The following is a 26,209-nucleotide window of genomic DNA, read 5'->3' on the forward strand; positions in this document are numbered from 1 at the left end:
AACAAATGAAATTACTTTATTCAAACAGATCATTTCTATGGCTCTGTGCCAAAATTCAAGATGACAACCAACACAGACCTCTCCACTCGTATGTTCTAATATTTTTCTCTGCTGATGGTTGCCATGTGATGAAAGCATGGAATCTTGGCTGTTACCAGACTAGAACAGACTGAAATGGCTGAGCAAATGAGACTTTATGTTCAAGCCTGGACTTTAGGAAGAACAGCTGGAGGACAGTCCTCTTGTCTTACAGAAAGATCTCGCAGTTAGTGATCAGGAAAAAATGGAAGGAAGGGACCCAAAGACTCAGCAGCAGAAGCTCTCAGAAGCATTCATGCACCTCAGCTTGCGGTTGTACCACGACAGTCTGCTTTTACAGATGTTTATATACCCTCTTCAGTGAGTTGTCCTCTCACCAAGGCCTCCTCTTCTCTCTCTTTTGGCTGATATGGGAATGTGGTGGTATGAAGTTACTGCTGCTTTCTCCTTTGTCCCATACTTGAAGCAATGTCCTGGATTCCTCACCTGGTATTCTGTGTTAATCCTTCTCTGCGAGCAGAAGCTGGGAAAAAAACAGTTTTTTTACTCAAAGATTTTGAGTAACCATGGAGGACTGTTTTGTGGGAAAAACTGCTGCATTGCTTTGCAAATCTCAGGCATCACCACAAACCTGGGTGTCCATATCACACAACCTCTCTGCCATAATAGATGAGACCCCAGATCAGTATAGCAAAACCTTAGTAAACTACTGTGTGAAAAAGTACTCTTGGTATTCCTCTCAAACACCAGAATACCTTCTTCACTCTTAGCTTCTGACTCACGTGACTCATCTCTTCACATGCACCCTCCTCTAAATCCTTCTCCCATATCACTATGCTTTATCTTTTTCTTTGGGTCTTTTACTCATTTGCTTGCATGGGAGTCTACTTCCCTACTCCAACACATGCTGAGGACCTTGGTGCAGGAAAGACAGGGGTGTGACAAGGCTGATCTTAAAAGAAACAAAATGGGAATAAGGAATTTTTTTCCCCATTTTATCCAGTTTTGACTTCTACATACTGTGGCATTTTCCTATTTAGGCATGTTATGGGAAAATGTCAATGTTATCTTAATTTCTTTTACTTAAACATCCTTAGACAGCCCTTTAAAAAGAAAAATCCAAAACACTTAGAAATGTACCAAGTTTATTTTGGACAGTTTGCATTTTACAGCTAATCTAGTAGGTAAAGCTTGTCCTGTGTATTTGGCACGTCAGCTTGCTCCTAAACACGAGTGACATTTGTTGAGAGCTGTTTATTAAAAATATTGCTATATTTTTTAAAAATACACTCTCCTTGAGAGTCCAGCATAGAGCCAAACATCACAGAGCATAAGAGGATCTGGAAAGATGTTTAGAAAGTGGAATTGCCAGCTATGTCACTGCACAGAATGTTTGGAAACTGAATTAGGAACCAAACTGTCAACCATGTGCATTAAGATGGGATACCAGTCCAGAAACTTATCACTTGGCAATATGCTGAAATTAAGGAAACAAAGGCATATGAGAGAGGCAGCCAACTTCAACCTCATTTTCCTGTTTTGAAGATGTTTGAGCCTTCCTATTCCTACAGAAATGCACAGCACAGTTTGTCTTTCCTCACAAACTGAATTAAAGTCCCTTTCTTTGAGTTCTTGTATGATTACCTTGAGGACTCAGCACACTGAGGGGCATTCCTATGTCTACAAGTAAATATGTAAATTCCCAACAAGAGTGCAACTCATTGCCAATTCAGTAATTTCATAAATGTTAATCTACATAATTATATGAAGTTTTATCATTGAAAAATTATACTGGTAAGCATTCCACCTCCTTGTAGTTGACTAGATTGAGGTTCTGGTTGAGAAGAGGGAATAGAAAAAAAGCTCATTCCTGACAGCAGCCAACATCAAGGGCTGATTCTCTCCAGTGATAAAGAGTCATTGCAGTGAATCACCACATACAACAGAATGAGCCTCCTTTATTCTCTGCCTGCCAGGAGGTGTCAAAAGTATCTGCCCACTCATGTGTCTGTCCACATATTTACACACAATTATGTCATCCATGACTGCACCTCAAAAACTCAGAACAGTCACACAGTGGGAAGAAAAGGATTACCTCCATTTTATGGATATGATTCTGAGTCACAAGAAAATCAGAGGAGTTGTGTGAAGTCATTTAAGAGGTATCTGTACACGAAAATTCAGTGCCATACAGACCTTCCCAGCACAGATGTACACAGCCTTGGTCACAAATCAGCACCTAATCTACTGTGCTCCCAAGATGCAGGAATAAGACAGTGAAGAGCACAAGGCTAGACAACTGTATTGGGTCAGGGACCTATGGCTAATATTTTTTAGAGTTAGTTTGGACTGTTTCATCATACCTGCAAAATGTTTGTGGGAGAACTGAGCAACATATTGAAGTCTCCTGAATCTGGTGCTGAAAACAGGAACTTCCTTTCTCCCTGACAAGCTAGGATTGTCCTAGAAATTCAGATTTTTTTTTGTTTTATCCCAGAGGGAATTTCTAATCCTAGAATGATGCCCAGCTTCTCTTGATAATATACAGTGCACCTAAGAAAGCCAATAAACAAATGGGGTTTATCTATATCCATGGAAGCCAGGACAGCTGACAACAGAAAGCCAGACCCCACCACTCCCACTTGCCCCCCCCTATTTTGGGAACAATTTCAATGTGACTTACTGGACCAGGAAGGCAAGGGAAAGCAGCAATGCCAAGTCATGAAAGTTTTCTTAAGCGGTGGAGAGGTGGGGGGGGGGGGTGGGGGTGGATATCTGTATATGTGTATGGAGTGTGATGTGTGTGTCACAAACAGTACATACAACAGTATTCCAGAGAAGTCTTCCTCCATGAAAAGAGCAGCAAGCAGACTCATCAGCAAGTAGAGAAATACCAGTGGGAAGTCAGCATGAGCCTTCCTGCTCCCCATGTTGAACACACTGTGCCACACACTCATCCTGACTACTCATTCTGTCCTTGACAGCCTTCTTTTTGATTTCTTTTATTCACCTCTCTACTCTCTGGTTCACCGTGGCTCTCGCCTCTCTGGCTCTTCTCCACATGTAATTTCATAACTTCAGACACTCTTTTTACCTATTCACACACATTTTGGCTTTTATTTTTAGTCTCAACAAAAAAAAGCCAGATTAAAACAAAATCCAATTTGGATGGGCAAAGTCATCCCCTCTATAGGTAGCTTAATGCCAAAGGACCAGATGTGAGACAGAAGCAGCCAAAACATTATATAACCTCTCCCCAGTCTTTGCATACCTGATCTTGAATGACATTTCCAACACAGGCAGTTCGCCATCCCCTCACTACTGAGAACAAGCAATGCTCAGCCTCCAGTCAGGCAAAAATGCCAACTGCCTGAAATCATTACTTATTCTGTTTTGGAGTTTGTCAGAAGTGAAGGCTCCTAAAAGTCAAGCTGGGTTCTAGTTCTCAGAGAAGCCGATTTCTAAAGACTGTTCTTTCTTTTTTCTCCTGCTTTCTCAGGAAAAGTCCTGAGACTTTGGATGTCATTTCAGTTGCATGAGATCAGGAGCAACAGGAAAAAAGCTCCTACCTCTCATTAAAGAAAGGCAAAACGTTGAGTAAAAATGTGAGAGACAGATTGCTCTCACAAGTTAAGGAATAAACATCACTAGAAGTGAACACTGACCCTCAGTTCCATCTGAGAGGCAAGGGCTGAGTTGGATATTATCTTCTTAACATCATCTGAGAAGGGCCTGGAATGCTGTTTCTGGCAGTGCTTTATACTCTGCTGAGATTTAAAGAGACTTGCATACACTTTTCTCAGGACTGGATAAACTCAAACATAGTCATGTCCTGTTGATAACCTGTATCTATTTTAAAGGCAGTGATTAGAAACACCAATATTTGCTCATTGTTAGTCATAAGGTAATGGTTCCCTGCCCCTTCAAACAGTACTAAGAAATGGGGTAAAAAGAAAAGTCTCTTCACCCTTCTTTCCCTTCAGGCCCATCTGGTACTACAGGCTTGTGTGTCATTATTTGACCTGGGACTGATTCAACAACTAAAGCAGGGAGAGAAATTATTTCCCCCCCTCTCCTGTTTGCTCTCTTTATAAAACTGTGGAAGTCAGTGGGGGTAAGAGAGAGATTATTCAGGATGCTTTTGTGATGAATAAAAAACAATGATTTTAGGGAGATAACTATAAAAACAAATGTGCAACTAAATATCCTCCATTGTAACCAATTCTCTGTCCTCCCAAAAAGGGAGGCACAACAGTAGGATTCAACTCAAGCTCCACGGCTTCCCAAAATATGGTAAAAGGGACCAATTCTGTGTTTCAATGATCCTTTCTCTGCTTGGAGACAGAGAGATACTGACAGAACTGCTGTTGAAAAGGCTGTATGCAGTGTGAGAGGCTGCACCAGAGAAGTTCTATACAAAGTGCTGAATATCACACTGGAGGATTCCTCTTCAATGATCCACCCAGAGCTTCTCAGCCAGACAGGTGGTTCTGAAAGGATTTATGTGGAAGAGCTCATCATGACTCCATCCCCAGACTAGGATAAATAACGAGGTGATATCAAAAGTTGCTCTTCTGTGTCATAAGATATCTTGTGCCTGAGTAGTCAAAGTAGTCTGAGGTAGAGGTTACTCGAGGTGCCCATTTGAAGGTCATCTTTTAAAGTGAAGAACATTTGTGCAGTCAGTCACAGCAACAACAGAGAGAACCAGGAGGGTGGCAAATGAAGACTGGAATTAATAGGATTAGTGAGAGGGCGGAGGCGTACCAGCAATGTGCTGTGCAGAAACCTGAGTGATTTCTTTTCCCAGCTGCTCCTGATGAGGGATTTGGACAGTGTGGTGAGACCAGCTGAAATCATAGTCAAGGCTCCTCTTGGGAATGTGGTAACAACATAAAAATAAATACATTGGTGTTCAACAATCTACTGCTTTCCAAGGCTGCAGGGAACCTGGCAAAAGCCGAGGAAGCCTGGACAAGGCTGGGCAGCTGGGAATTCCACCCTACTGTAACATATGGCTGGAAGTCTGACACAGGCTACGCACAGTGGTAACAGTACATATTACATCCCATCTCCACCCTTTATGCTCCAAAAGAGCTGGGAGATTCTGGCTGATAAAACACTCTCCAAATTCCACACATTTCTTTTGTTTGTTTAGATCTGGCAAACAATATGAAGTGTGTGTCTTGTTTATAGGTCTGCTGTGTTTACTTGACTTTTTCTTTTTCCTGGACCAGGACAATTTTGAAGCTTGTACTTTTGCATACTTTCTAAAAGAATCTAAACAGGCTGCATTTCAAGAATAATGTTCAAGCAGTGGGTAGACAACAGCCAGTCAAGGCTTAGCACCTCAAATGCTATCTCTAATTTCAGGTCGCAAATTACAAGACATGTAATAACATGACCTTGTTTTGAAGGTCCATACAAAAATCTTGGATATAAAAAACTTCAGAAATATACAGTCCACTTGCAGATTTTCTGTAAAATGAAAAAAATCTGGAGTGTGCTAGATGGTGAGAAGAGTAAGTACAAAACTGTTCCTTACTTCACTAGTTTACAAGCAGGCTCCGTTCATTGCTCCATACTGGACCACACTGCTTGCACACTCATCACATTTGGACAGAATTTGTACACTGCTCTCCACCTTAACCTAAAGAAGGGAATCACTAGAAAATGAAGAATAGCAGCCTGCCTTCTATATGGATTAGACCCAAACCATTTTATTAATCCCCATATTCTTCAACTAGTCTCTTGGCAGTTCAGGATCCAGTTTTAAGTCTTTACAGATGATAATACACTTTAATTCAAAGAGTTGCATACTTTCAGGACTTGGCATCCATGCAGATATGGGGGCCAGGTGAATGTTTAAAATAAACAGACAACTGTTCATTACCCTGAAACTAAGCTCAGATACAGAGAATCATGGGGAATAAAATCAAGTCCATTCCAATTAGCTCAAGAAGTTTCATCCTAGTTTCAGACTGAGTTTTGAAACTCACCTTCTGTATCAAGTATTCTTAAGAGAACTAAAATACCAATAAATTAGCATTGGACTCATGTTTTCAACCAGACTAGGTAGAGATCCAAGGCTTTGCATGAATTGGTGGTCTTCACTGCTGTCAAACTTGAAGTGCATGTTATTAATTTTTACCTCCCTTCATTCTAATGATTTTTTCTCCTCTCAGCAGACAGAACCTCAGAGGTGTTCTGTCTTCTGAAGCTTTTCAAATAAAAATGTCACAAACTCTCAAGATGCTGGCAGCAAATAAAGCAGAAAAGCCTAAAGAACACAGATTTCACTCATACAGCAACTCAACAGTTGCTGTTACCTTTCGAAATCAAACCAAACCAAGTGAAATCAACTTGAGCATCCACTCCACGACTGCACTGAGAGGTTAACTATACTTTTATACTTTCAGATTGTTCCTATCTCCAGGCTCTAACAGACAAGAGCCCCGTTCAGGAACAGAGAAGCTGTTTGGGACTATGCTGTTATATTTTCATAAAGTGCTCTTCATCCTCTATTTTCCCTAAAACCTCATTTGTGTTGGCATTTTCAAAAATGAAAAGTAACATATAGAATTAATTGCTTACTTTGAGATTGACACATTAACTACAAAAATTCTCTGATGTTTTTTGCCAGCTTGTTCAAAAGCTAAATTCTGGTGGAAAAATTACATGTTTTTAATCTAGACCTTCACTTTCTTGAGAAAACAAATTCACACACTGTTTACCTAATACCACTTGAGAGGGATGGAAAATAAACCACAAAGCATGGCAAAATGTCTCCACACACCTTACATTCTTAAAATATACAATAAAACAAAAATGACCAGCCTGACCTTCTCTCATCATTTAAACTCAAGCACAGCCTCCACATATTGAGCACAGCCTCCAAAAGACAACCTGGAACTGAACAACCAGCCATACTACTCAGCTTAGCTGTTAATCAGCAAGCTATATCCTGAAGAAGATTTTGAAAAGAGAACTGATTCCTGAATTCAAAATTACCGTGTTTCAATAATACTAATTGAATTGCTAAATTCCATGAAACAGGAAACAATCAATGTAGGGCTGAAGGACCCTCAAACTAACACCGAAGAAGAAAAGGCAGTGTGACAATGGGTGTATTTTCAGAAACCCACTAGTGGCTGGGTGTTTAGTGAAAAATCAGGTCACAAGCATTTTGAATGTTCCCTAGAGGTAGCAATTCTTAGTATTTCTTTATTAGAATAAATCCTGTTAAACTTTCACAGATTTTGATAAGAACCTGTCTGTTCAGATACTACAAATAACCCCCAATTGCTATCTTGCAAATTTAGCTTCCTGTCTGTATAGAGTCATGAGTGTCTCTGCCTTCTCTCTCATTACACCAGTGACAGACAGCTCCTACAACTTCTGCCTCTCTATGAAATGAGGATGAGGCTACTTTCATTGTGGTAGTGGCTTGTTTCAAAATCCTCAGCTACTTTGCAGAAATGCTGACTTTTATCTTCCCTTTTATTTCAGGGATCTGCTCTCAAGAGCCTGAGCCCACTGCACAACCTCATCTACAACTGCTATTCTACAGCTGCAGCACTAACCACTAGTGAACGGTCTTCTGGAAAATCTAGTAAAACGTTTCCATACTGCCTTGGCTCTCTCTTCCATTGAGCATCATCCTGGCTTGAGGTAAGATCAGCTGTGACACCTGTATGCTGCTTCTCCACAGAGCCCCGTAACTGTTCTGAAGGCTGTTAGAGGAGGCCTATTCAAGCTTCTCAGACGATTTTGAACATTTGTGTGTGTGTTTATACAGAGGTTTTGCTTGATTCCTCTTTTATCTCTGCAGTTTTTCACAGCCTTCTGTCTTTAAATGCTTGCAGTTTATTCTGTGATTTCCTTTATGACTTGTGTGTCCAACCTCTCTAGCTGGTGTCTAGGATACTAAATACATGTGAAACAGTAATCCCAAGTAAACTGCTGCTGAGGGGGAATCGGGGCCCTAGTGTAAGCAATCAACGGAGAGAGTGAAGAAGAAAAACAGCTGTTCCTGCAGCAAGGACCAGAGTAGTTTCTGAGACACACAAACTGGGCACAGCAGCCTCTGACACATACCAGTGGCTTGGTGCAAAGCTGAAGAAAATATCATTCCCCAGTTTCCAAGAACAAACATTTTGCTCTAGTTAGTTTAATCACTGCAATATTTAGCACTGTTCTTGGAGCTATGCACCTCTTTTAGCGACAAGGAAGCTTTGAGTGACCCAACCACCACGGTTCTACTAGCCTACCCCTAGCCAAACCTGGGCTTTACCAAAGCCCTGATACTCTTTGCTAAGTAGCAGGCTAACACTTTGTTTCAGCTTCAGAGAGGGTAGTTTAGCACAGTGCAGCTAGTGCAGTTCTACAGAAAAAAACGAGCTGAAGCTCTCACTTGTCACCGGATTACAAGTATTCACAGAGAAGTGACTACCCTGAACTTTACAGTTGTTATCTAGCCTGTATTATTCCTACAGCTCTGGCTATTGCATTCCAGCATTAATACTATCAACCATCCCCATGCATGGGCTGCACAAATATTCACAGAAATGGGGAAGGATAGCAAAATGCTACCTACAGTTATCATGGACACACATAACAGCAACAGTACGCATAAGAGATGGAGAGAGTCACTTGGAGAGGTTAAAATTACAGGGTGGCAACTCCAACAGTGCTCTTGAAAATGTGAAAAAGAATTCAGGACAGAATTCAGGACACAAACACCTTCATGTAAGCCAGCTCAACAAACCAGTTTGGTCAATATATTAAGAACTTAATTTTTATATTTACTTTTAAATTTATCTGTAACCTTGCTTTATATACTGTACTAAAAACTTAACTTGCACTATACAGTAGACCAACATTTTTGCTTCAGCTACACATATACCACAGGGTTGACATAATTTTCTTTATTTTGATAATCCCATTATATGTCATAGGGTGTTTTATATTGACTATGGCTATTCACCCTGTAAAATTTCTGGTAGGATAACTCGAGTTTTTGGCAGGTGGTAAAGCGTGGGAGGCAGTTTGGAACTGTATGTTAAGTGCATTAGCAGAATGTTTGTGCTCGAGGATCAGCAAAAAAAACACTGACATTAATAATGGAAATGTCATCTTTTTAGTTTCAAAGATAAATATCCAAGAGATGAACTAGATAGTTCACCCCTACACAAACTTTTCTTTCAGCCTCTGAAAATACAGAGATCACTGCATTAGTGACACTCAAGTCATGTTTTTACAGTTTCGCTGCAAAACAGAAGGTCAGAAACATAATTGATCAAAGCATTCTGAAACATAATCTGTCCATATATTCCATTACAGTACTATCACAAATTACTGTGACCCATGGGTAGGATGGGTTTATCAAGACTATGCTCTACCTGCCAATAGGTCTGCATCAATGAAAAAATTGATTGGGTCCTCATTTGCTGAGAATTTAACAGCAGATAAACTTTTTTGAATTAATTAGTCACTAGGGAATGACGAAGGTTTGATTCTGTAAGTCTCAGCGATTTTCTATCAGATACTTTCACCTCTACTTATTGACTTCACAAGTCTCAGCTGTCTTTCTGAACTAAGAGGCTATTCTGCAAGACCAAAGAAAAATGTAAAGAATGTCCTGGCCCTGTATTACAGGCCAAGCTTAAACAACAGAGTATCTTGAGCCAAAGTCTGAAGCAAAAAAGGAACCATTTTAGCCAAGGTGCTTATTTTTCCCCCCAGCCACATTTTAAGGGGTCTTTCAACTCTATGAAACTCAGCCTTTGCTCCCTTCTGTTTAGTCTTTTTAATCCCAGGAGGTATAAATTCCCTGCACAGCTGAACCCAGATTGTTACCTAGGAACCACTACATGCAGAGGGGGCAGCTGTGTTTCTTCTTGCTGAGAAAGTTTTTTCTCTGCCAGTTCTTGAAAAAGATGAAAGCATCCCAGCATGCCCACCCCAACTTTCATGGTCTTTGGCACTGTCACTCACCTGTGGAATATGTCCCTGGCTCACAGGATCCAGCACTGTGAAGGCTGTTCTGGAATCCATTCAGTTGCTTTTCAGTGGAGGTCACCCTAAGAGGTAAAACCATAAAATTACAGATAAGAAGTGATATTTTAAGGAAGAATAAAAGTCTCAAACAAAAACCTGAGAATTCCCCTAGTTTACATAATCTCACTGGGATTGTAACCATGAAGCTGCGCCTGAACGTGGTATGAAAAAGGCAGTGACAGAAACTGACTCCAAAAAAGCAGAGCAAGACAGATGAACAGTCAAGCCACCAGGAAATCTTGGATGTGACTAAAACACTTCATTGTCTCATGTGCCTTGGAAGCTGATTCTGGAGAATAAAGAAGATAGTAAATTGTACTGGACAACCAACATACATCTCATCTAGTAATGTTATGGTCATCTTAGTCCAATGATTTGAGTTAAAGTGATTAAACAACTGTTGCACAGAAATGTACATGCTATCAAAACATGCTAAATTCAAGAGTTAAGTCTTTGCATCTTGCCACAGCAGAGAGAGCTCATTTAGCCGAGATTTCTCACTTGTCTTTGAAACTGAGACACATGGGATGCATCTAATTTCCAGTAGTCCAGTGCCACTCCTCAAGCAGATATGTTATGCAAATCCTTCTGCATTGATCTCAGCACTTGAATTAGAGCAAAACTATATTCTGTAGACTACAACTGCACTTATTTTAACTTACAAAGATTCATTACCAAACTGAGACCATGTTCTCCTACATAAAAATTGGGTCTACTCACAAGGGAAGGGCAAGCTATACAGCTGCAAGCATCTATTCTGTCCTTAAAAATCTATACAATTATCCATCTATTCCTGGTTTGTCCTCTCCTGCCTTACTCCTCCTTGCTTTTCTTCCTTCCTGTCCAACTCAGTTCTGATGACTCCAGACTTCTGTGTGTACACTCATCTCTGCCAGAGTCCTTCTTCACTCATTGAGCTCTGCAGTGTTACAGCTGCTCTTCCCTAGAAGAGCACCATAATCACCAATCCTCACGGGATGCCCTGACAGCTAACAGACACTGACACACATGTGCAATTTCTATAGTTTTATCTCAAACCTTTTGCTTTCAGATTTCAAGGTCAGCAAGTTGCCAGTAACCCAGGTGTTCCTGACAGCTAAAAGGTCTTTGAGGGACTCCTGAATTTTATCTCAGCTGGATTTCAGTGAAATAAATTTGAGTCCATACATGAAGGGAGAGGGATGCAGATACATTTGCACACCACAACCCCCTCCTTCAGTTAGCCTTAACTGGAAACACTATTGTCAAATGAGGTGTCTGTTTCAATGTTTATTGTCTCTTGGAGAGAATTTTGGATTTGTACTTGTGGTTTCTTTTGTGATGATATTGCATAGTCCTTCTGGGAGCTGAGAATCCAAATGGATCTTTATGCTTCTTACATAGAGGTTCCATGCTCATAATTAGCTTGTCCACTTTGTAAACACAGCATGACTGACAGCCAAAATCAGCTCACCTTTCTGTAGGTAGAATGCAAGACTACTAGTTGAAAAAGTAATCAAGAATGCAGCAAGAACAACAGCAAAAAGGCAAGACAGAGAACAGTCACACTTCTACCTTATTGTTCAGAGTTCTTTCTCTCTACAGACTTGCCCTTCTCGGCCTACCCACAATGTACCTTGATTCTTGCAGTTTCAACTGTCACTTCATTCTGAGAGCTCATTCTCAGCTCTGCTCCTGGGATCTCCAACCATGCTAAGTTCACTCCCTCATACTCTCTGTGCTGTCCTGATGGAAGCTTCAGTGCCAGGACATATTCACTGTTTAAACTCACTTAATCCCTTTCAACTTTCTTCCTCCTTTGGTTGGCTGAAATCCTACTGCCTTTTTGCAGTTTCCTACTTTTAATGTCTGTGTTGTTTTTGCTTCCACTTCTCCAATGCTATCCATTGTTATGTTCTCCATCTCAACACTAACAAGAACACTATCTCAACTGTCTCCCCCATTCAAATATCTGTCATTGCCCTTTTCTATCTCCTATATAGCTAACTCCTCCTTGAAACTGCTACTGCCTTCCTTAATTTAGGTAATAGACCAGCCTAAGCTGACCAGCCTTGGATTGCAAATTCTGTTCCACACGTGAAAGACAAATACTATTTTGAATGAATTTGGAATACCTTCCTTTTAACAACCTATTGCTGGGATGTTACAGATGCATCTAAAGGTCCAGTGGAACCAGACAGAACTGACACTAACATAATCACATAAAAAAAAGCCCAGGTTTGACAAGAGGACAGCAACAGATGTAAAGACCCAGAGCCAGGGAGGCTTGTTCCTCTTTGCTGTTATTGGATGTGGTATCCCTGCATGCGTATCTGTATGTATGATCTGAGGCTAGCCAAGGGCTACGAGCTACAGGTCTAGTGAGCCCAGCTGTGTCAGGGTGTTAAATCAAGGCATGTCTCTCAGATGCACTGCTTTTACTGCCAAAACTGTCTAAGGGTCAAGGCAGCCTGATTAACCCAGATATTCAGGAGCTGAAAAAACAAGCGTGCTGCAGTACAGCAGTAGCAAAACAGTCGAAGGGGTTCCAGTAACTGTTACATGTGTGCTCTGCTGCCTGTCCTCTTTTCAATGGGCACTCAATTTATATGTGTGATGTACCCTGCTCACTTAAGACACTTCATGCATGGGCAAGACAGGATACAAAACAGAACTAGCGTTTCACAGGGCTCACTCTGTAATCATCATCTACTTTTGGCACATTTGCTAGGCTTGGCCAGCCCATCCTAGAAAAGCTGGCTACTTCTGTGTCCAATTGCAATCAGGACTCCTCCCCACTCTGGGATAGATTTCCTGAATCCTAGAGAAATGCATCCCCTCTACCCAATTTCTGTACTGGTTACAATAGAGAAGAAATTTGGCTCTTTTACTGCTGGCACCATGTAAAATGAGAGAACAAAGTAGAAAGATTTTTGTGCTGTGGTAGTGGGACTTGAAGGGAATACTTGTTTCAAAAGGCTTCCTGAATAGAGTTGCTATGACATCTACAGATATGTTCAGTACAAGAAATTATGCTATGCTGATCAATATCCCCAATAGTTTGTAATGTTCCAGTCTACTGCTGGTAAACTTGGTGATCCTCTTGGTCTCTCTGATTACATCTTGAACTATATGCTCCTTTTCTCTACCTAGCATTTCCTTTCTTTATATACAGTCGTCTAATATTTACAGATCAATTTTTTCTGAGATCTTTTTCTATGACTGACGGTTCTGTTCACAGGTTCAAAGCCTTGCTCTTCTTGATGCTGTCACAGTTAGAGAGGTTTCTGAAAAGTTACTATGTGAATGATAGCACAGAAATGTGTATTTATTACAACTTCATCATTCCTAAAAGCAGAAAGATTTTTCATCTACCACCTGTACCAGTTCACTCTGGTGAACAGTTGAGCCAACATATTTTTCTACTTTGCATGCTGTCATTTGTAAAGTGAAGATTCCATACACCAAATACTGCTCCCAGGAACATCTCCTTCATTACATGGCTTATGAATACTGTATCTGTGATCTCCATATCAAAATACCAGCACATCTGCTATTAGCAGGTCTCTTCATGGCTCACAGATCTGTCAATAGTAGTGGCAACATGAACAGATTGGGAAAGACCCAGTCTGACTCTTGAAAAGAGAAAAGAGCTTGTTGTGTTAGCTGTTCAAAACCTATCTTTCTACTAGTGATATGAGCACATTTAATCAAATCTATGGAGCCCCATGAGACCATTTCATGGGACTATATTTCAGCACAGAGCTGCATATTAAACCATTTCTCCCAGTTAGTCTTTTTCCACACATTAATACGGGCCCCAGTTTTCCACTCTGTTAGTTTAAGCAAGGAGTCTGCTTTGGACACAATCCATTATAAAGTCAACCTACCACCTTTTACAAAAACAAGAGAAGCCAGGAACTGAAAAGACAAGACTGAATTGTCTAGCTGTTCCATTACTTTTTCCCTTTATGTTTCAGTCAGGGAAGTGTCCAAGTTACTAGATAGTTTTTGAATTAGTCAGTAATGTTCATCTTCAGTATCTCATTCTGTTTGTAGTTGAGTTTTCTACTTCTTGTTTCCTCCTATTCTGGAAGCCACGTGTGCTGGCTGGGAGAGAATTGATAACACATGCAAGGAGGAGATAGGTCAAAGAGACAAAGTTGATTTTAGTTTTGTCATCACAGTTCTGTCTCTGTAGAAATGCTAGAAACAACTTTAAAAAGATAATCTTATTAAAGATGTGAAGCAAAAACCAGGCAGTGCAAGAGCAAACAGAAATAAATTTGGCTTACTAAAATATATAGGGGCAGAAAAGGAGACATGAGAACTTTAACAACAGAATGGGATTAGTTTCAGTGAGTCTTGTGGAAATAATACATAGCCCTGAGATCCACTTCGATGAAAGAGATCAGGAAAACAGCCAAGAAGTATTAGGGGGTGAGAGAGTGCAGCAAATCAGAAGTGGCCTGACAGACAAATTAACCAGCCAAAAAGATGTTATGGAGAGGGATATTTGCCATGTCATAACCTAAGGATATGGTAGTCCTACATTGGAAAAGTACAATTTTGGGTGCCACAGTCCAAGCACTCTGACAAACGGAAGAAAATACAGTAAATTCAAGACAATTAAGGTCTTGGCAGGTAGAACTACTATCTGAGGTTAACAAAACCTCAACAAATCTAAGCAAAATTAGGTTACTCCAAGAAGTAAAAGATATTCAAAAGATTGAAAGTATTTACGTGAGAAAGTGTTTAGGGTTCAGGAAGGAGGAACAAGGTACAGCAGGCTGAAACAAAGGAAATACTCAGCACATCAGGAGAAACTAGCTGATAAAAAGGCTGTCAAGATTCTTAAATTGACTTTTATAGCACACAGTAGATTTTCTACCACCGGACTTTTTTGAAAGCAGATTACACATCATGTCCAAGAATACTTTGTACAAAATTATCACGGACTTTAGAAAACAGGCTGGAACATGCAAGACATAATTTTCTTCTCTAGTCCATATTCCTTTGACATAAGGCTTCTCTCCATTCACTCCCCTCTGTAGATGTATATCTGGTCTTTTCCTGACGACAATGAATGGATTAAATTAGTCTGAGACATAGCAGTTTCTAAACTATCAGCTCTCAGTATGCTGGAAATATAGCTAGGCACTGCTGTTTTCCATGTAAGTGAAAAAATGTTACTGCAAGATCCCATGAATGGCAAGAATGGGTTTGGAGCCTTGTGCTGGAGACTGAAAGGCAACTTGGAAAATATTTCCGGAGTGGCTCCTTGCAGCCTTCAATACTTGGACTAGTTTTCTGAAATTCTGAAGGAATCTTTTGCTTTTTTTCCCCCTTCTGTGCATTTTTGGTGCTGAACTTTTTCCGGTTTTCCCACACTCCTGCCTGTCACAAAGCAGAAACCACAAAAATGCAGCAAAGTAAAGTCTGTCCAAGGAGCTGCAATTCCATCTCACAAGGATAAACATTTCCTCTGCCAAGAAGTGAGCACAGCACACCGGCATCTTCAAATACACATCCCTGCTGCCCAGCAGAGAAACCCACTGACACAGCTTGTCACCTGTACTAACAAGAGCCACCCAACATAAAAGAAATTGGATAGCAAACCTACCAGAACATACCTGCCAGACCTGATACTCACATCTGCATTTGCTGAGCTGACAAAATTTACTAACATCTTGTTTTCATTTTAAATAGTTTTTGGGGATTAATTCTGTGTGCTATCTCTTAAGATAGCAAGAGTACAGGCAGGAAACACACAAACTTCCCCAAAGCAGTTCTGTCCAAGTTCCTTAAATATGCCTTGCAGTTCCAGATTTGATTCACACACACTGCCTGCATCTTCATAAAGTGTCTTTCATTAGTAATCTAAATCCAAAACTTCTCTCTTTAAACAGGAAGTGAAAACAGAATCAGGAAACCTCCACAGGAGCTTGCTCTGAAAGCTTTATGACCTTCTGGCTGTAGAGTAAGTACAAGGGAGGAAGTTATGAAAGCAATTTTTCAGGATGAAACAAGTCCAAGGATATATGAGGAAAAACCTGATGAAGGATTTAGACTAAAACAGTTCTGCCATTTAAGAGGAGATAAACAGAGAGTTGAGGAAGCTGAAAACCGAAAAGTCTTGCTCACATTTTCTCATAAAGCACGAAAGAGAAGACATACCAAGAAATGGAAAGGAAGGAAACGTACAATCAGTAAGCAACATTTCATGGTGAATATTTTTGTTTGTTTTGAAAGATAACACATGTCAAAATCCATCCATTTACCTTAGAATAGTAAGCACTATATAACTAAAAGCTTGCTAAAAGTTAAAAGAAGGATTTCTACAGTTAATGAGAAAAGTTACCATTACATCAAGCACAATATAAGTATTTCAAATTAAATAAACACTTGTGCTTGAAGGCCTACATCTAACATTGTGTGTTAAATTTATGGGAAAACTTGGCTCAAGGGCAGATTATCTTGTGAAAGGTATTGGATTGCTTTGTTGCTTTGTTTTGGCTTTTTTTTTGGCACCCTCTTCTAACCCACCAGATTCTAGCCCCCATCAAAGATTACACAGAGGGAGTGACTCAAGCGCCTAAACATAGATGTACCATAATTGGTGCTCTCAAGTTATGTGAGACAGCTGCATGAGACTGACAGATACAGCACAAGTTCTACAGAAGACCTGGACTCATCTGGAACAGCAGCTGGAGATCTGGTAGAATAGCCCTGAGCATCTAAAATGCCACTAGCAACTTGTACTTACATTACTGAATCCCACTGTGGGGATCAGTCTGACAGTTCCTACATCCTTAGGTTTGTGTGATGTTACAGCTACGTTCCATACACTTGTGAAACACAACTGCAACATAGTACATACACCTCAGGTTCTTCTGAGATTTATCCTGGAGAACACAGCCAAAAAGATCTGTCAGAGTCAGATGCACACAGTTTCTTCTCCAGTATTCATTTTCAAGGGAACCAGTGCCAACTCCATATTATGGATGGAACAGATAAAACTTACTTGGAAATCCTCTGGGCTGCAGCCTTTCTGATCACTGCCTGTCTGTGGTTTGTTGGAGGCTTTGGAACCAGCTGAGGAGGTGTACTCTGGGATGGCACCACTTTGTGCAAACTGGCTGCCTTCTGGATACCAGAAGTGGCAATTGATGTCTTGCGGGCATCAGAGCCAGCTGGCATAGATATATGACTGGTGCTGGATTGTGAGTAGTTGGCAAAGACAGCCTGGATAAAAAAAAGGAAAAAAAAGAAAACAAAAATCCCATAGTAACTGGTGATTACCTCTGTGAACATCGCTGAGAATGCTGATGGAGGTGGGGGACATTTTTGTGAGGGATAATATCTGCCTGGGAAGGCAACCCCAGGGCTCCAGGGAAATTCCCACACATAAAAAGAAGAGTTCGGTTGTTAAGTCAGTTTTTAGAGCTGAATTTTATGCCCTTGGAAGCCAGGATTAGTTTCTAGGAAGGCAGAAAACCTCTCAACTGCCACAGAACTATACCATTTTGGATTAAAAAACAAGACGTCCAATCCTCAATCTAATTTTGCAGCGGGCTTCCATCCACAAAGGAGTAAAATCTTTATTACACTGACTTTCTGCATTATCTAGTGAAATTGTTCTTTATGTGGGAGGTGGGATTGCTCAATCTAGGTTCTAGGAAGGAGAAGTGTTATGGGGAAGATGATACAGTGCCACTTATTTGGTCTAACTCTGTAGGTGCTTGGAATAATAGAAAAGCTCTAGGGTACCTTCTTCTGAAAAAGGAACTTCAAATCCACCACTGACAAAAAGGAAATCCCGAGTAATATCAGGGAACAAAATATTCCTATTCCTATAGGATGTGGGAGAGTAAGTATGTTGGAGATTTGACACAGGGAACAAAAGGATCTGCATGCTCTGAGACACTGGAGAACTGAGTGGACTGGCAAAGCAGGGAATGGAGATTGTTTCCCTTATGGGAGCTCTGCAGACTGCTGGGAGTTGGGCTTTGTCTTTCCTCGAAGTCAGTCAGATTCCCAGCACAGAGGCAATACCATAACCTTGTAATTCAGCATCTTGAGGTCAGTGATAGGAGATGAGGGGAAGAGCTGAGCCCTCAGTGTGACCTTGGGAGCAGTGCCCTTCACTGAGTTTGTCCTCAGTTTCTCCTCTGGTGGAAAATACACAAAGCCACAGCGAGTGGGCTCCAGGCTCCAGAGAAAACCACAGTCTGAGAGCTGGCTGAGTCTCAGCACACAGACAGGAAAAGCCCCTCTCCCCCGCAATTCTCTGGCAAATGGCAGAGCAGTGGTGTGTGGGAAGGCGTTTCTGTCAGGCAGAGCTCTAGGGAGAAAAGGAAGTGCAGGAGCCAAAACAGGCCTGATTCCTAACTAGAGCTCACTGACAAGACGCCCTTGAGCTCCCAATCCTTCTTAACCTCTCCCTTCCCTGAAGCTCTACCTTGATTGCAGCTTCCAGATTTTGAATTAAGAAGCTAGCACAAGGGCAGAAGTCTGGAAAACAGCAGTCACACCTCACCTCGCCCCAGAAAAACAAACTAAAATGGAACTTGGTTTAGTCTCTTGCATCTTAGAGCCTGTCACATCACAGGGTTAGGATGGAGACCCTCAAGTCATTGCACCCCCTTCTTATTCAGCAGTGACATTTCACTGTGAAATGATAATGTGCATCTTTTCTCTAAGTTCTCTGGATATTAGGCATTTTTCCTGTAAGTTCTTTTTCTTGTTACTAAAATCACTAAGATCCTCGAGTCCACAAAGCATAAAGTCATAACCCTTTCCTTGTGTTAATATGCACTGGCAAGGAGGTCCGTGACTGTGAAGAAACAGCAAGCATGGATGCTCTAACAGAGTCTGATAGGCAAAAATTGAGCTGAAACCTGCCTAAAGAAAGGTCACGGATATTTTCCTTGGGGGTTACAGACTTCCGGAAAGGCCTTTGTCTCCACACTGTGCTGAGATTCTGGCCGTCTTCCAGGCAAGGATGGAGAGACTGGAAGCTGACACAGACCACAGCTTCTGGATTCAGCTACAAAGTATACTGTCCTGCTGTGAACTCCATGGGGACAGGGCAGGAAACCAGGAGAAGCTACTGTGCAAATAAAGAGGATAGCCGGGGAGAGCAGAGCCTGACCACACAAAGGAAGAGTTGGGAAGAGCTTTCAGCACGTCCAGACTTCATCACTCAGGATTTTGAGGGTGTAGGTAGAACAGAAGCCCAGGCAAACTCTGACAGATGCAGCCCTGAAGCAGGTAGCACCCTACAACTGCTGCTGCTTCAAGTGAAAAGCTCACAATCACAGCTCTCAGGCTGGCAGATTTACTTAATGTTGAGACTTTTGCCACCCTAACAAGTCTCTAGGAGTATAAATCTGAAAAATACTAAAAAAGCTATAAGATGTTTTAGCTAAAATTCCCATAAAGTGTTAGTGAGTTAATTCTCATGCACAATTTTCTGGGGAGGTGGGACAGCATTAACCCTGTCTTGGCCATGATCAAAGTCAGCACTGACAGAGAAAGTGCTTTTCCCTAAGTCACAGACTGAAGCAATATCTCCTTGCTTCCACATCTATAACATGAACGCCATACACAAAGTATATCTGTACCAAAAAAAAAGTACTTTTTAATTAGAAAATCTCAATGTGTACAGCTTGTCAGTAAGGACAATGAGCATCTAAGAGTATTAGTCAGTAGCAGCTAAGCTTGGGCTGTTAGTGATTAAAAGCAGAGAGGTACTGTAGTACTTTGAAGAAAAGCAGATATATTAATGATCTTCAAAAACAGAAAGAATGTTCCTGGCACTTACCATCCCTGTATCTAACACCCATCCCTAGCACTGTAATGGAACAAATTTTGCAAGCAAAAACATGTTCATTGTGTGACCAGAGGAGGTAATGAAGCTCATTTCCTGTGAATCTGTCTTACAGTATCTAATATAAAGCATACTCCAAATTATGCCTCCCTTCATGGGTCTGGGCAGTCTTGTGTTGATTTTGTGCTAATTAGGAGTGGTCCCATGCTGCAGCCTTTCCTTAATGGGAACAGTAGTTGAATCCCCTTCCCAGATATATAGCTCTTGATTTTAATGAAATTTGTATGAAACACAGCTTTGACATTTCTATCCCATAGTCATTCACATTCAATTGGATCAGCAAGTCTAAAAAAGATGAGAGATTCAGCAGTGCATGAGAACTGACAGACAGATGCACACACACATGTACTGCATAACGACCTGTGCAGCTCATTCCAAATCCCTGGTGCTGCAAACTGAAATGTTTATAAGCAATAAACAATAATGGGGATTTAAGTTGGGAAAAAAAAAAAGGAAAAGAAAGCAAACCCAACAAAATACTACCCACCATTTTTAGAAAAGCAATTGTGTTTCAGATAACATTGCAAAAATGCAGAGAATTAATAGGGTTGGACTATTAATAGGTTCCAGTCATATAAATTGTTCCGTGGAAATTCTTTTGAGCACATATTAAATAAGTTAAATAAGTTTGGATGCAACAATTGGTTGAACTGAAAATTCACGAAGTGGCAATAAAGAGCAGGCTCAAAATGCACTATTAACTTCCATATTGTTAAACTGCACTAAGAGAAGTATCTTGGGGCCTTAAAGAAGAATAAGTTCATGGTATGCACAGACTGTCCTGAGCCATGTCCTACTTGGCAAATTCTTCAGAGCACGAATAAAATATACTAAACTCAGTTGACTTGATGCCTTCTGCTTTATTTCTCTCTTGGTACTGCTAGCTCTCTGGGGCAAGGATTGGGCTGTATCATTGTATTGGAAAGATAGTTAATACATCTGGGCGTTACCATAATTCTAATAATAGTGACAGCATCAGAAACATGGGGACAAAATTTCAGCTGGTATAAATCAGCTCAGACTACTGCTTTGAGAATGGTTGTTCTGTTTTACTTAGACTGAGACTTTGACTCATCAGTATCACAAGACTCAAATAGGAAAAATGGCAGTTAGCACATTTAGTGGGAAAACAATCTGAGGGAGAAAGCTGCAAAACAAGAATGAACAAGAAACTGAAGGAAGAGAGATACTGCAAATCTGACAGCAGTTCCATGTATAACAGTTTAGTTGTTAGTTTTATGTTCAAGATGTTCAAGGCTGCATTCAAAGAGGCCCTGTATCCTCAGGCAGAAATAATGTAGCTCTAGTAATACAAGGAATATTACTCACAGTACTCAGCATTTCCAGTCAGATCTAAATAAATGGTAAGGATGTCAGATGAGAATCACAAATATTAAAAGAAAAAAATATCCTGAAGTTCATAAAATGAGGAATATTTCAGAGCACATACAGTTTTAAATGACTGAGAGGAGAATAATTTAAGATTAACTTAGTCTAATGTTCTACAGCATAAAACCTACTTAAACTTGTGATTGAAAATGTGATCACATAACTGCCCACACAACTCATTAACATGATTCATGTCTTGTTTAACATGAGCCTTTTTGATGTAAGCAGGACTGACAGGGATCATTCCACAATACAACTGTACTTTCCTTGTTTTAATTTAGCTTTTTTCCCATGTGAAATGTTTGGCATAAAATTTTAAACCCAGTAGATGCTAGGCTAAGCAGACAGAACATAGCCACACAAAAAAAGAACCTCCCTAACAGCTAATGGCATCTTTCCAGTACAGGAAACAATTAGAGAATAAACAATGACTGTATATTAACTGTCTTGCTAGCTGCAGCAGTGATACTAACATCTAGGTCATAGCATGTCACATGAAGTCTTTAAACAGTAAAAATACTACTACAAGCCTGGTTTTCTTGTCTTTTGGTTTGATTTTGTAATTCTTGTTCCTTGATTTTACTGATATCAGATTTAAGCTTCTTGTCTCTACTGTCAAACTCTTCCCCTTTCTATTTTTGCTCTCTTTTCTCAAGGTCTGTATTGTCTCTGTTCCAGGTCCATATGACTGCACCTATTTGTTTGTTAGATTCTCATCTCATCAGTTTGGTGTTTTTCTTTTTGTTCAGGCAGTGAAGTACCTATTCTGGCATCAAAGGTCTATTTCTACTGTACTACACTGTGTGAACTAACTTCTGCATACAATGAGTGAAAACTGTTCATTATTATTCCTCTTCCTCCACCCACACAGTATTTGCTATTCTGCAAATTGTTAAATGCCTGGAGAAATCATCATCATTCTTAAGAGTCTGGAAAGTGCTCAACAAAGAGTGGGTGCTGCAACAAAGAAGCACACAATAAGCCTTCGTGTTAACACACATGATAAGACAGATCTAGTGCATGGTAGATGGAGGGATTCTCATTACACAAATACTTGACTAGAAAAGCCCATGCTTTCCAATGCATCCACATCATGTCCAACATACTGAACTGGTTAATGTAAAGGAGAAGCATTTGCCTGTGTTATTAATCACAGCACTTCTGTTACTTGATCACATATATAGAGTCATACATATAACTAGTCCCTTTGCCAGAGCCAGAAGGAAAGACTGCCATCTAGTCATGACATGGTCATGCCACACTCAGGGTGTGCCTCAAGATATATTAATTAACAAATGTACTTCAGCTACTGACAAATGGCTAGTCTGCCTTCTAACCATAATAAGAACTTGAACAACCAGATGAAACAGTCTTGGAGATATTCTGCATGCATTCACCAAAGCAGAGAGACGATGACACTCTTTCAAGTGATAGGCCTTCAATCTTGGGGGATGTATTTCTTCTGCTGAGAGGAGAATGACAAATTTGAATGCAGCAGGCAAGACAACAAAGGATGGAGCAGATCTCAATACATGGGAAGGAACAGAAAGGAAACAGCAGGCAATGGGAGATAGGTAGCATAGGTGACAAGGAAAATCACTGACAAGGAAATGGGATAAAGCCATGCAGGCTAGGATAAGCTACATGAACTCTAGCTAAAAAGGGAGGACAAATGAGGGTCAGCATGAAAGGGTGGTGAAGAAGTCAAAGCAGTGTGAGTAGGAAGATGTAGGGAAGAAAATGCATAAGCAACACAAATGAGAAGGCAGTTCTTAGAAATGCCAAGTCAGAGGACTGAAGTCTGAAAAACTAACTAGCACAAGGAAGAGGTCAGTGACAGAAAGCTAGAGAGGGTGCAGGGGAAGACAAGACTAGTGCTGTGACTGGCAGGGGCATCAGAGGATCGATGCAACTGACTGGAAGTATCTTTCTTCATTAACAGCAAATTCAGTACAGCCTGAGCCCTGCAGCATGGCACTAGCCTCAACACAGCAACTCCAAAATGCTTGGCTCAGAAGAAGAAGGGAGGGAGAAAAAGGAGGGGGGACATTGTGGGGGTGAGTGGAGGTTTAACAAAGAATCATTTTAACAGAAACTCCTGAGTAATGGTTCTGCCCCAGGCCAAGAATAACATCAGCTCAATATCAGCAATTAGAAGAGGGCTCAGCCAGGCCCCATGGCCAGCTCCAGCCTCTTCAACGGCACAAGCCAATTTATGGCCTTTCCTGATCTTGTGAGCAGCCACAACTGCCCACCCAGAGCCCCATGGACAGAGGTGAAAAGAAGACATCCTGTGTGGAGTGGGAGCAAGAAGGCTGTAGGCTAGAGAAGTTGAAGATGGAAACTACATGACTAAGTAAGGGCTTTGAAAGAAGGAGTGCAAGGAGCAAAAGTAGAAGGGCCTCTCCTTCAAGATGCTCCCAGAAAAGCATGAGGACAATTTGCCTACAACCTATTCTCAAGAACCCTGACTAATGACTCGTCTCCTTCACAGGAGGTAGAGTGGGTGTTCAGACCTCCATGTGTTAGGTCTGTTCATGGGAGTCCAGTCATGCCAAACTGCTAACAAACAGCTCCGTGCTAATGGAGACAAAGCTCTTTTGAATGAAGGTTTGCTCACCCAAAGGCTTCCTTCCTTTTAGCAGAGAAGCCTTTTGGACATCACTTGAAATACATCTCTCTCTCCATAACAATGAAGTAAGGTAACAAGTGTATCAATTAAGTTATTGTAATCTTGGAAGATTCCCCAGGCAGGATGGAAATGCTGTTCCATACACAGTGGCCCATCTTTGGCATCTAGGTGTCATCCAGAACATCAATAATACAAGCCCTCTTTCGTATTTCCTCCAGCTCTTAGGATGTCAGTGGAATGGAAGAAGCTATTGGGAACCACAGCATCAAAATGCTATCAAAATCACTGCAGCTAGTATTAGTTTTGTTGCAACCCACTTTTAGAGTTACTTCCTTCACAAAATCTGTGCCATATGTACTGTCTCTGGGTTTGTTCTGCACATCTAAGACTCAGTCAGCAGTGCTACATCCCAGGCAGGACTTTTTCATAGGTACCTGTTGCCGTGCTTGGCTTTGCTCCAACAGCTGTCGTGACTGAAGTTTCTGCTGCTGAAGTTGCTGCACAGCAAATTGAAGCTGATAGTTGGGAGGTGCCAGAGGACCTCGTGTCACCTTGTTGTAGACACTGTTCTCCATCTCTCCTTCAATGGCAAAATGATGATTCTCTGGAACCCTGAAAAAAGAAGAGCCATCATATTTTCACCACTCTGCATGTAAGGATTCCTGCCCATGAGGCACTGCTACTTCAAAAAAATCCCTTAATATTTAGCCAGCTATGAATTTGCATTAAGTGGCTTTAACAAGCACAACACCTGCTAGAGGTGCCATGTGCCAAGTGCTGTCCTGCTAAGCACTTTCTTGAATTCCAGGCTGGGGCTATATTACTAGACATTCTTTTGAGGAGAAAAAAGGAAAAGAGGATAAAAACCCTAAACTGGAACATTTCTGTGGCTAATTAGCATTGAAGACAGGCAGAATAGCAGCAGGAAAAAAACTAATTCCCATCACTAATGAGATAATTATTAATTTGGATTTGTAGAGACTTCAACACAGTAACATAAGGCTTACACTAAGCACATACATGCTGCAGTGAGAATGGAATAGAAACAGACATGCAGTACAATCTCCAGAGAGGACAAAGGACTGATTGGGTGAGGTTGCAACTAGGATACATACTGACTCCTTACAGTTACAACCCACAAGACCTGGGGGGAGCGAGAGGCTCATTTCTTTCATCATCAGAGCAATGCAAGCCCTTCCCAGAGGACAAAAGGCCTCCTGCAAAGTTACAGGAGTTCTTACAACCCAGGCTTACATGGTAGGAGTTCAGCTGTGGCCTGCAACATGATAAGTACCAACAGAAGTTCACTGGCTTGCTTTGAAGTTTGTAAGCCTTAGTGAGAATGAGAAGGCAGCACCAGCACACTTCTGCACAAGGCTGAGGGGCTTTGCAGAGAGCAGGTGGCAGACTGACAGGACCACGAGGTGTCCTGAAGAGGCTACAATGGCCCAGCAATTCACACATTCTGTGCTCACAAGACAGATGCCATATGACCCACCGAATCCTGGCACTCTGACTAATATAACCTTCAAGCCTCAATGCCTGAGCTTCTCAAGTGTCTGTTGATCTCTGTCATGTTTCTCTCAGCCACTCCTTCCAAATATTTCCTTTGGATTCCCAGGGCAGACTTCCTTTATATTTCCTATCTACATCATAGGTAACTGGGACGTAAAAGATAATTAGGGTCCTTCATGCCATGATTTGGAATGTAGGTCGTGGTTTTGGCTAGGCAGTTAACTAGAATCTCTTTGCTTCAGGATCCTAACAAAACTTACAACCTAGATTCTTTAAACTTATCACAGCTTCCCTTGATTATGTTGCTCCTTCACCCAAAAACTTTGTCATCATTGCAAACTGTCCTAGGTTACAATATAGATGTACTCAGTATTCTATTACCACCAGCTGTGGGGCATTAGCTGTTATCTCCTGCTGTGACTCACCCCTGATAACAGACAATGAGCCATCAAGAACCCACCACATGACTCATGGAATTATCTCATCCTATTGTGAGATGCTCCACCCAGGAGGGAGGAGCCAAGCATTCCCACCTGGATATAACCTGGCCGTGGAACTGCCCAAGTCAGCCCTGTCTACTGGGTTCCCAGAGGACAAGAGCTACCACTGGATCTTCAGGTGGAGACCAGACCTTCACAGGATTGCTGCTTCCACTGAACTACTTCATTTGGACTGCTACCACCACCCTAACAGGGTGTCAGGTT

General features: G+C 41.2%; 1 protein-coding gene across 14 annotated transcripts in view; it reads right to left on the minus strand.

Moving 5' to 3' along the window:
* TTLL5 (tubulin tyrosine ligase like 5) overlaps positions 1–26,209 on the minus strand; it is a 128,949-nt gene continuing 102,740 nt past the window's right edge. For 10 of the 14 annotated variants that reach the window (XM_085061708.1, XM_085061712.1, XM_085061705.1 and 7 more), the window contains 4 exons: positions 24,425–24,602; positions 17,102–17,322; positions 10,036–10,121; positions 1–562 (listed from right to left, as the gene is read on the minus strand). In XM_085061708.1, coding sequence (XP_084917834.1) covers positions 522–562; positions 10,036–10,121; positions 17,102–17,322; positions 24,425–24,602 — 526 coding nt within the window. In that variant the 3' untranslated portion in view covers positions 1–521. The other 4 variants (XM_085061704.1, XR_014852535.1, XR_014852536.1 and 1 more) reach the window with 4 other exon arrangements.

Source organism: Lichenostomus cassidix, chromosome 5, assembly GCF_008360975.1.
Source record: "Lichenostomus cassidix isolate B80296 chromosome 5, HeHo_3.0, whole genome shotgun sequence".
Taxonomy (NCBI): Eukaryota; Metazoa; Chordata; class Aves; order Passeriformes; family Meliphagidae; genus Lichenostomus; species Lichenostomus cassidix.